Here is a 16234-nt window from a genome sequence, read left to right on the forward strand (position 1 = left end):
CCATTTGCACAAGCAGCCACCTAAACACACCTTAGCTGCCTCGCAGATTTCTTCTTCATGTTCATCTAAAATGGCTAAAGGAGATACCTGTGAGGTGCGGAGGTTTTGTGGACTGTGGAAAAATATCCCTGCAGATTTCCTGAAAAGAGTGGAAGTTGTAATAAAGGCAAAGGGTGGAAACACTAAATACTTAAAAAAAATCTGATATTATTAATATGTGTGTAATGACAGTTTTGACTGGATATTAAATGAATGACTAAACTGCAGTGTATCTAATTTGCTGGGTGTTTTAGATTGTTTACATTCAGATCACCCAGCACTATAACAAATATATGGATGTAATATAGTTGTTAGAGCTTTTTGAATTTTAAATGGAGGACAAAGTATCAGATGATTGTTACAGCTTTTGATTGTGCAACAAAGGTTTAATGTGGGAATTAAGTTATAATGCTATTAGAAAAGAAACTAAATTAGAATAAAGGCGGTCTGTTCTGAAAGACATGAAACATGATTCCTGTCATGCCCCCCCCGGGGAGACTCTGCTTGGACTCTCCCTGGCTCCACCCACTCTCTTTCTCACTACTCACATATGATCACATCTGATTCAGGACTCATTAAGACTGCTACTTGTACTACTTTGTTTCCACCGTATGTCTGCGAAGTCTCTGTGTTCTTAGCCTGAGTTCTGAGCCTGTTTATTGAGTTTGGTTTTCCCTGGTTTTGACCCCTGCTACTCTTTCTGATTTTCTAATTATGGATCTGCATCTTTTCTTGCCTGCTTGTGTTTTGACCCCTGTCTGCTGTGACAGTGAGTACTGGAATGCCCCTAATAAAGTCACTTCACATTTGCAACCTGTCTCTGCCCCTACATTACAGAGGACTTCACGAACACTCAGTAAAAACTAAGCAGTCTTAATGAGTCCAGAATCAGATTCAGGTGTAAGTAGTGAGAAGGAGAGTGGGCAGAGCCAGGGAAAGTCCAAGCAGAGACTCCCCAGAGGGGGAAGACATGACAAGTCCAATTGTATATTTATTTTTTCATGAAAGTATGCTATCCAGGGAATTTCCACCATAAAGAAAATTTCACTTATCATATCTTGCTCTTTTCCCAGGCGTAGGTGTAATGAGAGGAAATTTAAGAACTTTACTGTGAGCTCTTGCTCAAGCTGTCTCGAGCTCTGCTGAAGTGATATTAATCGTTCTGGATTCTCTTTCTTGCCTGCAGGTCGGAGGCTCAGGGGGAAAGCGTTTTACTATGTCTGTGGGAAGGTGTTCTGTGAAGAGGACTTTCTGGTAAGCCGTCTGCCCCTTGCTTTGTTTATAGAGCCAAATACGGTCGGGCCTGTACCTCTTTAATTGTGTTTACAGTTAAAGTTTATGTCCTAAAAGCGTGTTTCCTACAAGTGTGTTTTTATTTTACTATGTATGCTGCAGACATTTTTTAGTGTTTGCATAACTGGAAAGTATCTCTCACTGATTTTGACTTTCACATTGGTAATGTTTCTGTAAAACAAAAGACTGAGTGCTTCTAGCATGGTTATGAAGTCTGTATTACAGTAAACAAAGTAAACATGAGGAATGTTAACATCTTAGCACTGTTACTGGCTTCTTCTCTCTCCTAATGAGCCACCTCGGCTCTCTGTTCTTTTTGACCAAACAGTACTCTGGATTCCAGCAGTCGGCAGACAAGTGCAACGTGTGTGGCCACCTGATCATGGACATGGTGAGTCTACTCCGTGTACAGCACTGATCGCCAATAATTACCTACTCTTTTACAACATTATCACGATAACATTATCACAACAATTACCTACTTGTTTTACAACATTATCACAATATTGCTTTAACAAAAAGCTACATGTATGGGACTGAACAAACTACATTCTCAGTGTCAATTTTATTTATTTTTTTTATTATTATTTTTTCTTTTATTTTTTTTTTGAATATGAATGTTTCAGATTTATTTTGTTTGTGATTCATTTTTGATTATTTTCCATTTAAAGAACAACACCCCCATTCCAGCCCCGACCCACACACACATGGGACAAGAGGTGGGGGAAAAAAATAAATAAATAAATAAATACCAAAAAAACAAAAAACACAAACAAAACATAGCTACCACATAGGACACGGGAGAATTACATCATTCAAAACTTAAACGCAGCATATAGTTAAGCAAGCACAAGGGTCCTGACTTTAGAAATTCCATGAATCCATGTATTAAGAGTTCCAGGGCCAGCATTGCCAATTCTTGCAGATGACAGTTTCAGTGTCAATTTTTAAATAGCAGTACACTGTACAATCAAATGATCATTAATGATAGAATAAATAAAAACACATACTCAGTGTGTGAATAATTATGATATAGACTGATTTACAGTTAGGAAGGGAGAAACCCTCCAAAAGAGCACTGCAACCCTTTTAGAGCTTTCTGGCATCTGTGAAAATGCTGCAATGCAAATAAAGCAAGAGACGTACAAGTTATTTCTTAACTTCTTTAATCATATAATCATAAACATGCATCAGCCATGCATGTCATCGTACAGGGTGATCCAAAAAGATTCATCCAATTTAAAAAGCCCTATATTTTTACAATCATGAGACACCTAGGAACCAATCACATACCAACTGAAAAAGGGGGTCATAGGGGGTCAGTTTCTGACTGTCAGTATGGCAGTGAACCTCCAACAGCTCAGAGCATTCATCGTTGGTACCAACAGTTCAAAGAAAAAGGTCACCAGCATCTCCAGATGTCACGCCATGTGACTTTTTTTTCTGGGGTTACGTTAAGGATTCTGTTTATGTGCCACCACTCCCAACAACACTGGATGATTCCCGAAATTGCATTGAAAGAGCCGTGAGTACAGTGACACCCAACTTGCTTAATCGAGTATGGGACGAATTAGAATACTACACAGCTTCAGCCTACGCACTGATATTTGAAGCTTTTAACAGACACTCATGTAAAATATTTTTACTTTTTAAATTCCAGTTTTTTGTTGGAAGAAAAAGTTCTGAGCTGGTTACTTACATTTCTGATCCGTAGTGATGTGGATTCTTCAACTGACTCATCTGAGAGTCATGGTTGACTCTTGGCCAACGACTCTAACAGTCAAAATGCTTGGATGTGATTCTTTGTCAGCTCTACATTATTTCAAACATAATATCATGATTTATTATATTGGCCATGAGACTGCTGTGATTCATCACTCCAGAGTACATATTTCCACTGTTCCAGAGTCCAGTGGCAGGCTGCTTTATACCACTCCAGCTGACACTTGACGTTGCGCATAGTGAAATAGATGCTTCCATTTCACAATAATAACAAAACTGGCTTGTGGCAAATGTGTCGTCCTATGACAATGCCACTCGGCTCTTAGTACGACCCATTCTGCTGTCAGAGTTTGTCTGTGGAGAAGTTGATGCTTGATTTTATACACAAGTTAGCAATGAGTGTGGCGGGTTGCTTGCCATAAAATCTCATTAAATTAACATAAATTAAAGTTTTCCCTTTCTTGTTACAAAAATGCATGTGACCAAAGGAAAACAGTGTAAAATGTTTTTTGTTTTAAATCAGTTTGAACAGGATGGGGTTTATTTCTCTGAACCATGGGAAAATGCACAAGTCAAATAAATGCTTTCCCTTCCATTCTCCCTGAGACCAAATTAGTTTTTTTTACTATTTTTTTTTCCCAGTTCTTGTTAAAAGAGTATCTGGCTTGATACTGTTTGAGTTTTATGATGCCTGTGCTCTTTAGTGGATGTGTAAAGCACCCATTTGGAGTAGGAAAGATGACAGTGTGACTTGTATTATTAGTCATTTCCCATGCTTTTATTTACATTCGTATGGGTGGCAGCACGCAAACGCATGCTGGATTTTCCCCCCGAGACACATGTGGAGAAGAAATTGAGAGGACGTAGTTATTTCCATGCTGGCCTCAGAGATGCCCCGCACATGGACACAGACACACAGAAAACAGCCTCATAATTGTGGCGAGGGCATCACATCGCATCTGTATTCATCCACAATGTAGGCTATGTTGTGGCTCTTCCTTGTTGTGGCTCTTGCTAACTGTTCATAGCCACAGTATCTAGCACTGTGAGCATACAGTGCAAGTCCACTGTGTTAGCTGTTAGAACACACCATAAAGCTTAATATTTAGACATTCAAAATAGTTAGCTGAAACAGTTATAGTACGTACAAACAGGGCATAAACATGGGTGTAAATTTTGTTAAACTCAGTGCACTGTATGCTGATTCAGCAGTAAACTGGGCTTTGATTAATTACCCTGTGGTGTGTTCATAGAGCACTAACATGGCACTCGTCCACAGATCCTGCAGGCGCTGGGCAAGTCCTACCACCCAGGCTGCTTCCGTTGTGTCATCTGCAATGAGAGTCTGGATGGAGTGCCTTTCACTGTGGACACAGAGAACAAGATCTACTGCGTCAAAGACTACCACAGGTGTGTCTCTGTATCTGTGTGTGTGTGTCTGTGTGTGGGGGTTAAAGATCAAACACATTAACCCCTTAAACCCTCAGTCTTATAACTGGGTTTTTCTCACAAAAATGACAAATACTGGGACCGAACTTAAAAAAGGAGGATGACTAAAACTTTTTTTTTTTTATTAAACTATGATGTCTGGTAAAACAATTCAGCACAGAGCTGAATAATTTAAATGATTTTAAAAAGAGTTTTAGTAATATTTTCCAATATAGGTGGCTAATTTTCATCACTGCAACATGGTAAGACTTAAATCTCTAAATAAGGATTTTTCACAGCCTTTCTTTTTGTACCTCTTAAAGCTGATTATTAAAACACACATTTTACGAGCTATAGTATTTTGCAATTTTATCTCAGTACCGCAACACATTGACAGCCATTAAAGTTTTTCCTTTTATTTGTGCCATGTCACATTTTGTTGTGTTGGTTTACATCCTTAGAAGGAAAACATTAAAGAGATATAAAAGTATTACAAGCTTTTTTTTCTAATTAAAGAAAAGCAGAAAAAGATGAATATCAGTCATGGGAAACAGACCTATTGGTGCATCTGGATAATGAATTGGGATAAAAATGCCAAAAAAACTTTAAAATAAAAAAATTAATAGTTTAACTTTTTGTTGTACCTAATAGAGCTTCAGTGTATGTTTATCTGTGTGATGACTGACTGATATTTATGGACAGTTTTGAGGTGTTTTGGCCCAACTACATAACTAACATAATACTCTTAAAAATAAAGCCATTTTGGTTCTTTAAAGACCTATTTTTATAAGTATGAAAAACCTTTTTAAAGCTTAAAGAACTTTCACATAATGAAAAGTTCTATACCTATTTAAGATTTTTCCTAGATCCGTACATCTAAGCCAAGAGGTTTCTGTTTAGGAAAGTTTGTCTAAGATTGTAATCACCAAATAATGAACATAAGTAACTGAATAATGAGTCTTCAGATTAATAACTCAGGGTTCAAGGTGTTCCCACTGTAATGAGGCATCATATATTTCAGTTGTGATTACATCGACAGGTTTTATTGTTGTTGTTCCCCAGCTCAAAGAATAGGTTTGGTTGCAATTGCCTGCCTGGTGCCAGTTTTATTAAGTAGCTTCAGCTGTAAACTGCTACTGTAGTTATGTGGCTACTGGTTCAAGCAACTGATCTTTGCTAGTCGCCAGTCTCATACTCTAGCAGTGCTTTATGGTATTTAGACAGATGCACTAAAATAATCAGAATTGTATGAATTCTCGATATATAACCAACATATTCACATTCTTACCTTCGTGTACTGGAGTTCATATGTCATTTGGTCAGGAATTTTGTGGGCTTTGCTCTCTCTATTCCCCTGGGGTAATCTCTGAGCCCCCCAGTGACAGTATGCTTTTGCTGAAATTAAGAAAAATACAAAAACATTTGGAACCCTGCAGGACTCCCACACTGAATCCATGTTATGGCAACAGAGTGGAACTAGCCCACATTATAGCCCCATGGCAGGGACAGGGTATTAGAGGCTTTTGGTTTGTTTTGTGTTTACAATGATTTGTGTTTGGAAGGATTCTTTGAATGAATGAGAAATGCCATGAATACTGGGGAAGAGAGAAGTGGCAAGTGTCTTCATCTTAAATGTGCTTCTACTGTCAAAAACCGTGATATTACCATTGTAATGTAAAATAGCTCCCAAATCATAAGTCACGTTGAAAGTCAACTAATCATGGAATGTAATTGTATAACAAACACAGCTAGAGCATAAATTAAAGTCCTTAATCTCTATGATCTGTTATAGAGGGACCCTCACCCTCCTCAGCACTTGCACAGCAGTTTCATTTTGCCTGTAAATTGTTGTATCATGTGTTTCTGTTTTTCAGAAGCAGAGGAAGTGTTTCTAAAATGTGTGGGAATGGGTTAGTCTAGATTAGTGTGCTTTAAAATGTGCTTGAAGTTAGTGTCATTTTAAAACCTCAGACGATCAGGTGGTGGCCATATGCAGGAAAAAATCCAGGCACGGAATGAAACGGAACTTTTCCTCTGGTCTGTTTTTCTCCTCTTTTCTGCTCGGGGTTCAGTAATTCACGAGGCATGGGAAGAGCCAACACATCTGCTGCTTGGCCCACCACCTCTGTTTCCTCTCCCCTCCCCCTCCTCTTCTTCCACCTCTGTCTTTTCAGACCCAGACAAGGCTCATTACCTATTTTCATCACTTTGAATATTTTTATATAAGAATCTTGAAGAATACCCCTTAACGTTTTTATGCCAGCACCCACTAAATAATCTGTAAGGTGAAATAAAACAAATGCTTCATAAAATCTTGAGGGTCTTTTAGCTTCAGCCCATTTTTACTCAGTATACTGTTCTTTCCTTCAGTAAGCACAATAGCAAACATGATAAAAGACTGAAACATTTGTAGGCCTACACTGTTATACTTAGTGAGATTCTGGAATATAAACATAACACCAACACTTAATTATTCTTTGTAGAGATGTAATCAGCCTGGCTCTTACCTTCAGTCAGAACACTAATATTTAGCTGCACAACAGTTGTCTTATTTAAACTTGTTCAAATCCATGTTGTCTGCTAGATTAGTCGGCTACCCTGTGCTCTGGTCACCACTCATCAGGCTAAATCAAGCTTGTTTTATACTAGAAACAAATCAAGCAGGGCACAGCAGCGGAGCGGAACATATATAGAGTATTTGGTACGTTTCTAGTGGCAAACAGATATACTAGAAGCTTTGATCATGGTGTCTATCGTCATTTGTGCGACACTTAATAACTGCATTTAAAAAAAACGCATCACCATGCGTGCTGCATGCAGCTGGAATGCCACACTGATAACACAGGAGTGCTCTGCGAGTGTTAGCGGTGCAGTGCAGAAACAGCATGGCTACTGCTTTAGATCTAAATGTGCTTCATATAGCTTTGCTTTTGGGGAAAAAATTATGTGTTGATGCAGCTTCCTCACAACCAACTCAGCCTCACACTCAGCTTGAAAACCACTGCATTAAACCCTGAGGGCCTATATGTGGCCCTTCAGTTGTTCTTCACTGTCATAACTACAGAACTTAGTAGTTAGTTACTGAATAATTAGCATTACAGTTAATAGCTGAATTCTAAGTCTGGGGTTCAAGGGGAGAATGTCTGTCTCTTTGAAAAGTTGTCTGTCTTTGTCACAGAAGTTGAAGAGGTTGATGTGTATTCATGTATTTCCCTCTTCTCTTACATAGGGTCCTTGCGCCTAAATGTGCAGCATGCAACCAACCAATCCTACCATCTGAGGTAAGTCACCTGACTTCACACAGTAGTATCCATTTTTAGCTGCAAATGTGCAAGCTTTCACAGTGTAGTGTGGAATCTGTGGCTATGTTCTTCAACTCTGAGACTGTGTAAACATTTGTCTCCAGACAAAATGGTATACAGTGTGTTTAATCATTGATCTACATTACACTGCCCTACGTGCCCTACTTACTGATAAGAAGAGGACTATACTGAGAGCTCCTGCAGGTGCAGCTTTTATTAGCTGAGCACTAGAATAGTTTAACTCTGTGGTTTCTGATCAGATCCTGAAATAGTGTGACACATTCTTACGTGTCCATAGATGTTCAGATGTTTATCTTTTGACCTAGAAGGTGAGAAATGCCTTATATCTTAAAGATCAAGTGTCCTCTAAACTTCTCTGATGTCATTTGGAGAAGGAAAGGGGATGTCTGGACATGTGGCCAATGTCTCAGTCTCACTTTCCTCTTCACTGTTCTAATGCTAAACCTCCATAAGTATTATATTTAATTACATCGACAGCGGTACAAGATCAGCTTTTATCACATTGATAGCAGTTTTCAGTTCTTTCCATGTTTCTATCTATGCTACTGCATTGAGTAGTAATTACTAGGAATGCTAATAGATTAGATTGCTAGAACTGATTGAATATTCACTGAAGAGAGTGTATGTTAGTACACAGAAACACGTGATGCCCTTCACATTTAGAAGCATAATACTCTTCTCCTCGTGGTATTTCTATCTGCTGCCTCTTTGACCTTTTCCTCATCCGTCAGACCATAATTAGAGATGGCCCCTGTGGAATGTTGCCCCTTCATGAGGGCCCTGAGGGCTAGAATTGAGAGCAGGGGTCAGTTTATCTTGTACCTGTTGAGAGCTCTGGACAAACTTGAATGGAATTTCATGCTTCCCCTCTCCAATGCTGAGAGCATTTGTAAGGTTCATTCGACTGTGTTTGAGTAAATAAGAAACTCTTTAATTCTCTGTATGTTGTGGACCCATGCAGGGTTATGCAGTGAAGGTGATTCTACATATAACCCTAGAGAACAAAATCTCTGACTAGAGTGTAGCCACATGCAGTGATCCTGTCTTGCAATTACCGTTAAGTTGAAATTCAAACCTTCTGATCTGCAAACACTCCACCACTAAGCCTCAGCAGGACTTGTGGAAAGACAAATATTTCTGAGACAGTATATACTGTACTTGCTAATATGGTTGATTTAAATTTAATTGGATGATTTTTAAAGTTTTTAATTTGACATTTGAAAACTTTTAATGTAAAAATATTGAAATTTTAGCCTGAATTGGCCAAATATAGATTTTCATGTAAAACCTGTTCAAACTAAATTTAGCATACTTCCTCAATTTGCCATTCTGTATATATGGTCACAACAAGACAATCTTTGGTGGACTTAAAGCTTAAAGTCAGAATAACCCAGCTTGATACTGTTGTAGCCTCACAATATGAAAAAGTCATTACTTTTAAAACAATTATTAACTTAAAATGACTTACTTTACTTAAAATAATTATTTACTTAGGTCTAGTTTGCAAAAGTAGGTTTCACATTTTATGCTAATTATCTCGAAACAGTGAGAGGCATACTGTAGTTAAGCCACAAATTTTGTGTTTTTTAACTTATAGTGTATGAAATTCAGATGCCAGAAAAAAGACAAAAGTTTAGACAGTGTGCTCCAATCTAACAGTTTCATCTTGAAGACTCCACTAGCCAAGATCAGTCAACAGGAAGTGCCCCAGAAAAAGTAACATTATAAATAAGGCATGTGGTATGATCTGAATTATCATCTATCCACAGAGGTGTCATATTATTCCCATTGGTCATATTAATTAGACTCGAGTCTGACTCAAATCATGAATTTTAATGACTGAAAACAAAATAAAAAAAAAACTTGTGATTTGGCTTTGACTTGAACACCAGTAGCCACCTTTACGTGCAGCCTAACAATCCATTACTAATCTGACTAATAGCTCGGACTAGAATACCTCCATGTCTACACCTCAGTCATGATAGACTAGTCCGATTGAGGCCATTCAGAATTCAATATCTATCTCATTGATCGAGGTGGGTAATCCTGTAAATAATCAGTTAAATAGAAGGATAATAACCATGTAAATGCCTGTATCTGATTATATTCCCAATCTGAGAGTTTAAGTACGTTCTGCGCATGTGCATGTGCGGCATAGCTTTATAACAAGTTTATAACGTTCAAAATGGCGAGGGCAGAAACTGGTCTGCAGAGGAGACGAAGTTTATGCTTTGAACTTTAAAAGACGGCAGCAGGACTGACGTCCAGCTTAAATGTCTCAGAACATGACGTCTTCCTCTCTGCCTTCTTTAATAAGCACATGTGAAGTACATTTTCCTGAGTCTGACATAATTTTAAAGTACAACCCCATTTCCAAAAAAGTTGGGATGCTGTGCAAAATGTAGATGAAAACAAAATGCAATGATGTGCAAATCATTTAAACCCTATATTTAATTGAAAATAGTACAAAGACAACATACCAAATGCTAAAACTAAGAAATTCTGTTGTTTTTTGAAAAATATTTTCCCATTCTGAATTTGATGACAGCAACACGTTCCAAAAAAGTTGGGACGGGGACATGTTTACCACAGTGTTTCATCACCTCTTCTTTTAACAAACTCTGGAAGCCTTTGGGAACTGAGGAGACCAAATGCTGTAGTTTTGAAAGTGAAATGTTTTTCTGTTCTGGTTTGATACAGGATTTCAGCTGGTCAACAGTTCTGGCTCTCCTTTGTCATATTTTTTATTTCATAATGCGCCAAATGTTATCAATGGGTGACTGCAGGCAGGCCAGTTTAGCACCAGGACTCTTTTAATACAGAGAAATGATGTTGCAATGCATGCAGAATGTGGTTTGGCAATGTCTTGCTGAAAGGCCTTCCCTTAAAAAGATGTCGTCTGGATGGCAGCATATGTTGCCAAAACATGTATATATCATTCAGCATTGATGGTGCCTTCACAGATGTGCACATCACCCATGCCATGTGCACTAATGCCCTCCTATTCCATTATGAATACTGGCTTTTGAACTGTGCACTGATAACAAGCTAAGTGGTCTTTAGCCCTGGAGGACACAGTGTCCATGATTTCCAAAAATAATTTTAAATTTTGATCGGACTACAGGACTTTTCCACTTCACCTCAGTCCATTTTAAATGAGCTCCGGCCCAGAGAAGGTGGCAGCATTTCTGGATCCTGTTTATATTTGGTTTCTTCTTTGCGTTTTAGAGTTTTAACATTTGCGGATGCAGCGCCAAACTGTTTTCACAGATGGTGGTTTTCAGAAGTGTTCCTGAGCCCATGCACTGATTTTCACTACAGAATCATGTTTGTTTTTAATGCAGTGCCGCCTGAGGGCCAAAGATCACCGCCAGCAAATACTGGTTTTTGGCCTTGTCCCTTGCACAGAGGTTTCTTCAGATTCTCTGAATCTTTTAATGATATTATGTACCGTAGATGATGAAAAGCAAAAGTTCTTTGCTGTTTTACGTTGAGAAACATTATTCTTGAATTGTTGCACTATTTGCTTGTGCAGTTTTTCACAGTGGTGAACTCCTCTTCATCTTTACTTCTGAAAGACTCAGCCTCTCTGAGATGCTTTTTTATACCCAATCATGTTACTGACCTGTTGCCAATCAACCGCCAGGTGTTTTTTTAGCATAACACAATGTAACCAGCTTTTTGTTGCCCCGTCCCAACTTTTTTGGAATGTGTTATTGGCATCAAATTCAAAGTGGCCATATATTTAAAAAAATACAATTTCTCAGTTTCAACATTTGGTATGTTGTCTTTGTACTATTTTCAATTAAACATAGGTTTTAAATGATTTGCACATCATTGCATTTTGTTTTTGTTTACATTTTGCACAGCGTCTTAACTTTCTTTTGGAAATGGGGTTGTAATTAAAAACACAAGCACTGCTTGCTGCTGCTCGTCTCACACTGACTGGACTTATGTGATGCTCGTTGTCATGGTAATGTCTACACTAAGTGGTACTAAGTGGTATTTTAGATCAGATTACTTGTGTGCATGTAAATGGAGATTTCTATCAGATTGTTAAGTAGAGTGAGCATATAAACACCTCACTCTTCATCTATAATCAGAATGTATTCAACCGAATTGGTAAAACTCTTTGCATGTAAACATAGCCAGTGATTTGGATTTTGACTTGGACTCGAGACCCAAAGTGGAAAAAATGTGGAGAGGCATCTGACTGCAGATGGGACTCTCTACCCAGTCAGTTACTTTCCATGTGAATTAATGTGTCCTGTCGTAAATTTGATATATAGCAACGTCGTCAAATGTCCATTACTGTGCTTATGTTTGGATAATTTTAGTTCAGAAGACAAGTGAAGGATGAGTATTCAAGTTGCCTTCATAAGCTAGAAACAAGTAATGCATCAATAGCATCAATAAGCTCAGCACAGTGCTTAAAATCCAGTCTTACTGAAGAAACTTACCAGGTAAATGACTATTTTCCTCATGTTAGTTAAACGAAAGAAATAGCTCACTCTATTTGGATGATTTTAACAGCTTCCTCATAAGGCTAAAGTTGACTTTTTATTGGCCAGCTTCATTTACAGAATTTACCGTTCAGGCTGTATTACCGTTACCACTGTTTTTGGTATTTACTATTGAAATGGCCTTAAATTTGCTGAAGAATGCATACTCACTTTAGGTCTCAATAATTAAGAATTGGGACTCGATTTAAGACTCACCAGTACTGACTTAGGACTCAACTTGAGACTCAACTGTACCGACTTGGGAATTGTATCGAGACTTGACTTGGGACTTGACTCGGGACATTGAGTGTCAAGACTTGAGACTTACTTGTTACTTGCAACTTAGTGACTTGTTCCCACCTCTGTCTATCCATATGATTTATGAGACTATATGTGGCCAGAAAAGAGGCCAGCTCACTGTGTGTGGGCTAAAGTTAAAGGCCAGATGGTTGTTTGTCCATTTCCATTTCACCACCTGTCTGTTTTTTCAGGGGTCTGATGAAACTATTCGAGTGGTTTCTATGGACAAGGACTATCACGTGGAATGCTATCACTGTGAGGTGAGTTAAACTTAGGAGTAAACATCAAAAATACTAGAATATTGCATACCAAGTGGTACATTGCAAGCTGATAACCAAACAGCGTGTCCTGCATTCAATGCATGGCATTGTTTATTGTTTTATGTGCAAGATCTCTCGGGTCAACATAGTAAATGTTTGCTTTCTAGTGATTCCGGCAGTAATGCGAAGAGAAGAGCATATGAGTACTCTTCTGCAATATTTCTGTGCTCCACAGCTGTGCCAGAGGTTGACTGACAGATATTGATTAAGGGAACACAGGCAATCAAAGGCTACTGTGGAGTATACGTTTTAAGTCACTTTGCTGCAATGGCTACATTAAACATCTTACAATGGCTCTTGGGTTCTCTTATGTTTAGTCAGCTGCTTTCTTGTCCCATTGACTGGTGAATTTAAAGGGGCACTCTATCCAATATGAAAAACTGAACCATTGCTGCGTCAGATGTAAACATGCCTATTTGCCTCCAACAGTGTAATACAGTTGGCTCAAGAGTGAGATTTTCTGGTTTAAAGACAAGAAAACCCTCTTTTCATGATATTCCCTGAAGGTGGGAGGAGCGTTTGACAATCTACAAGGGCTTTAGGGCAGATACATCAGTGTGGGCTTTTGATTTTTTTTCCCCACCAGCTGACAAATGCAGAAGGAAGCCAAATATCTAATGTTACTTCTATATTAGCCTGGGGTTTCCCAGTGTTGTATTTGTGTAATGCATGCTGGGTACTGTAGTGAAAGAACATTGATGGACGAAAACACAAAGATCATGTGAAACTGATAAAGCAGAGAGATACAGTGCTGTGCTACAGAATATTACATAGCATGACAAATAACAATAAATGCTAGTTTTAAGCCAGAATGCATCTATAAGGTGAAATGAAGGAACTTTTTCACAGTCATCTTTTAGAAATCTGTCCTTTGACTTCTGCAACCACCTGAAAATTCAGTAACCCAAACTTGAGCCAGCTACAGATTCTTGCTAAAAAACATCAGTTTTCACTTAAATAGACTGAATATTCACAGTCCTTTAATGTTTTCTTGATGCACATTCATGCAGCAAAAAAACAAAATTACAAAATTATAAAAAAAAACAAAATAACTACCAGAGAGGACTACAGATCGCCTACCCCGAACTGTCTCTTAAGCATGTGCACTTCTCTCTACAGGACTGTCAGATGGAGCTAAACGATGAAGAAGGACACCGTTGTTACCCGCTGGATGGTCACCTGTTGTGCCACACATGCCACCTTAAACACATAGAGTCAAACTGCCCTTCGGTCTGATGCTGCCAACTCGCATAATCAGTTCTGGATATCTGCTGCCCTCTAGTGGCTGTGAAGAGACATCAGCAATGCCAAAACCACACACCTGAATACCTACCAGTACAATCTCAATGATATGAATCTCAGGTTACCCTGGGGTCACAGGATTCTGTGTCTGTCCGTCTGTGTGATTAGAATTTAATATGTAGAGTATTTTATTTTGCCTTTTTTTCAGGAATAGTTCAGACTTTCTGTGTTTTTCTATAGAATCTTGTCAGATACACATCTTGCATATTTGCTGTGTTTAATTCAGCTGCTCCTTCCATGCATATGTAATAGAAAAAAACATGAGTAATCCAGGTTAGGTAACCAGGATAATACTAAATAATGAGCAAAAAATTGTGTACAATGAAATGTTGGATTATGAAATTAAGTAATACATTAGATTTTTTCCAGGCTGTTCATAAAGATCCGTAAAGAGCCATAACCCCTGCTGCTCATAGTTTGCCATTAAATTAACTTGTAAGCTGTTTTAAGTATCTAAGCTTAAATGGTAAAATGATAATGACTGAAGTGTTTAATGATAGATTACAACTGCTTTATTCTACAGAAAAATAACTCTGTTTTTTATTTTGATGTGTGAGTGTGACTGAGTGACCAAGAGAGATGAACTGTTGATGGTGCTTCACTGTAGACATCAGCTTTATTTGTCCTGTATGTGTCTGTTATTTATCCTTCCATTCTTGTTACATAAATGTAGCCTGTGAGGATGATGCCGTCTATCATTATGCCTATGAGAATGCCAAAATACAGTGTGTTTGATTTCTGAATCAAATACACTCTTTTAAAAATGTGTCTTTCTTCTTTGTGCACCAAATCTTTGTTTTTACATTCTAGGGCCTGTAAAAGCTTCATGAAGTAGGACTGTTGATTTAACATCAGATTCCTCTCTTGTTGACATTACTGACTAGAACTGATTCAGGATCAGCACTCAGTCTGAAGCTGCATGAATATGGGCCCTGGTGTGTTAGGTTAGTGTTGGAGCTGAGCTCTGCATGGTGGTGGACCTCCAGGACCAGGACTGGGCACAGCTACTGTAGTCTGTCTTTTACAGAATGGCTAATATCACTAGCTGCTGAAACGCTGCTAGTTTTACAGAGCTGAGGCAGCAAAACCTACCCGAGGTTTGTTACCATGTCATTGTACTAATTTTTAAGGCCAGCACATCACACTCATATTTATCAGAATCAGCATTCACAGGAGTTTTTAATCACAAGTCTATCAGTTTTACCTCAGATCATATCGGCATGTCTTTAACTAACTACACACACACACACACGCACATCCTCTAATCCGCTTATCCTTCTGGGTCGCGGGGGTAGCTGAAGCCTATCCCAGCAGTCATCGGGTGGAAGGTACACCCTGGACAGGTCTGACTAACTACAGAGGACTTTTAATTGTTTATTAGCAATTACTTAACTGATCGTGTGTAAGTTTTTCTGTCTTGTGAGGCATCTTGGATAAAAAATATGGTATATGCAAAAAGCATCTTTGCAGGTCAGTCTGTGTACAAGTTTTACAGCATACGTGCGTATACGGCCGGCCTGTTATTAGCAGTAGAGATGCATGAATACCGTGTTCATTTACTCGCAAACGAGGCTCCGATACCTTGTGCCTAGTGCACGTCAGCTACGTTACGCTAATGAGAAGACAACTCAAAATGTCGGCGATCTGGAATTATTTCACAATCAGTGATGGCAAAGCAGACTGCAAACTGTGCTCTGAAAATATCAAGAGAAGGTACTTCTGCATCTCCCTACAACACAAGTAACCTGATGAAACACAAAACTCAGCACGAGGAGTTCGCAGCTAACAGACCACGCCATCAACCAACACTGCAGCAAACGCTAGCTGGACGAGATACAATGTCTACACACAACCCTAGATCTGTGACAATAACAGAAGCTCTTACCCAGTATATTGTTCTTGATGATCAACCATTCTCGGTCATCGACAACCAGGGATTTCGGCGCCTTCTTGATGTGTTAGAGCCCAAGTACGAAATTCCCAGCCGTTATCATATAACGGAAAC

General features: G+C 38.7%; 1 protein-coding gene across 2 annotated transcripts in view; it reads left to right on the forward strand.

Annotated features, from left to right (window-relative positions):
* LOC118800366 (Wilms tumor protein 1-interacting protein) overlaps nt 1-14915 on the forward strand; it is a 38286-nt gene extending 23371 nt beyond the window's left edge. For both annotated transcript variants that reach the window (XM_036560568.1, XM_036560569.1), the window contains 6 exons: nt 1226-1293; nt 1661-1723; nt 4334-4464; nt 7712-7763; nt 12799-12867; nt 14047-14915. In XM_036560568.1, the coding sequence (XP_036416461.1) occupies nt 1226-1293; nt 1661-1723; nt 4334-4464; nt 7712-7763; nt 12799-12867; nt 14047-14163 (500 nt within the window). In that variant the 3' untranslated portion in view covers nt 14164-14915. The remainder of the gene's footprint in view (nt 1-1225; nt 1294-1660; nt 1724-4333; nt 4465-7711; nt 7764-12798; nt 12868-14046) is intronic.
* Nucleotides 14916-16234: the final 1319 nt, after the last annotated feature.

This window comes from Colossoma macropomum, unplaced genomic scaffold, assembly GCF_904425465.1.
Source record: "Colossoma macropomum unplaced genomic scaffold, Colossoma_macropomum, whole genome shotgun sequence".
In the NCBI taxonomy this organism is placed as follows: Eukaryota; Metazoa; Chordata; class Actinopteri; order Characiformes; family Serrasalmidae; genus Colossoma; species Colossoma macropomum.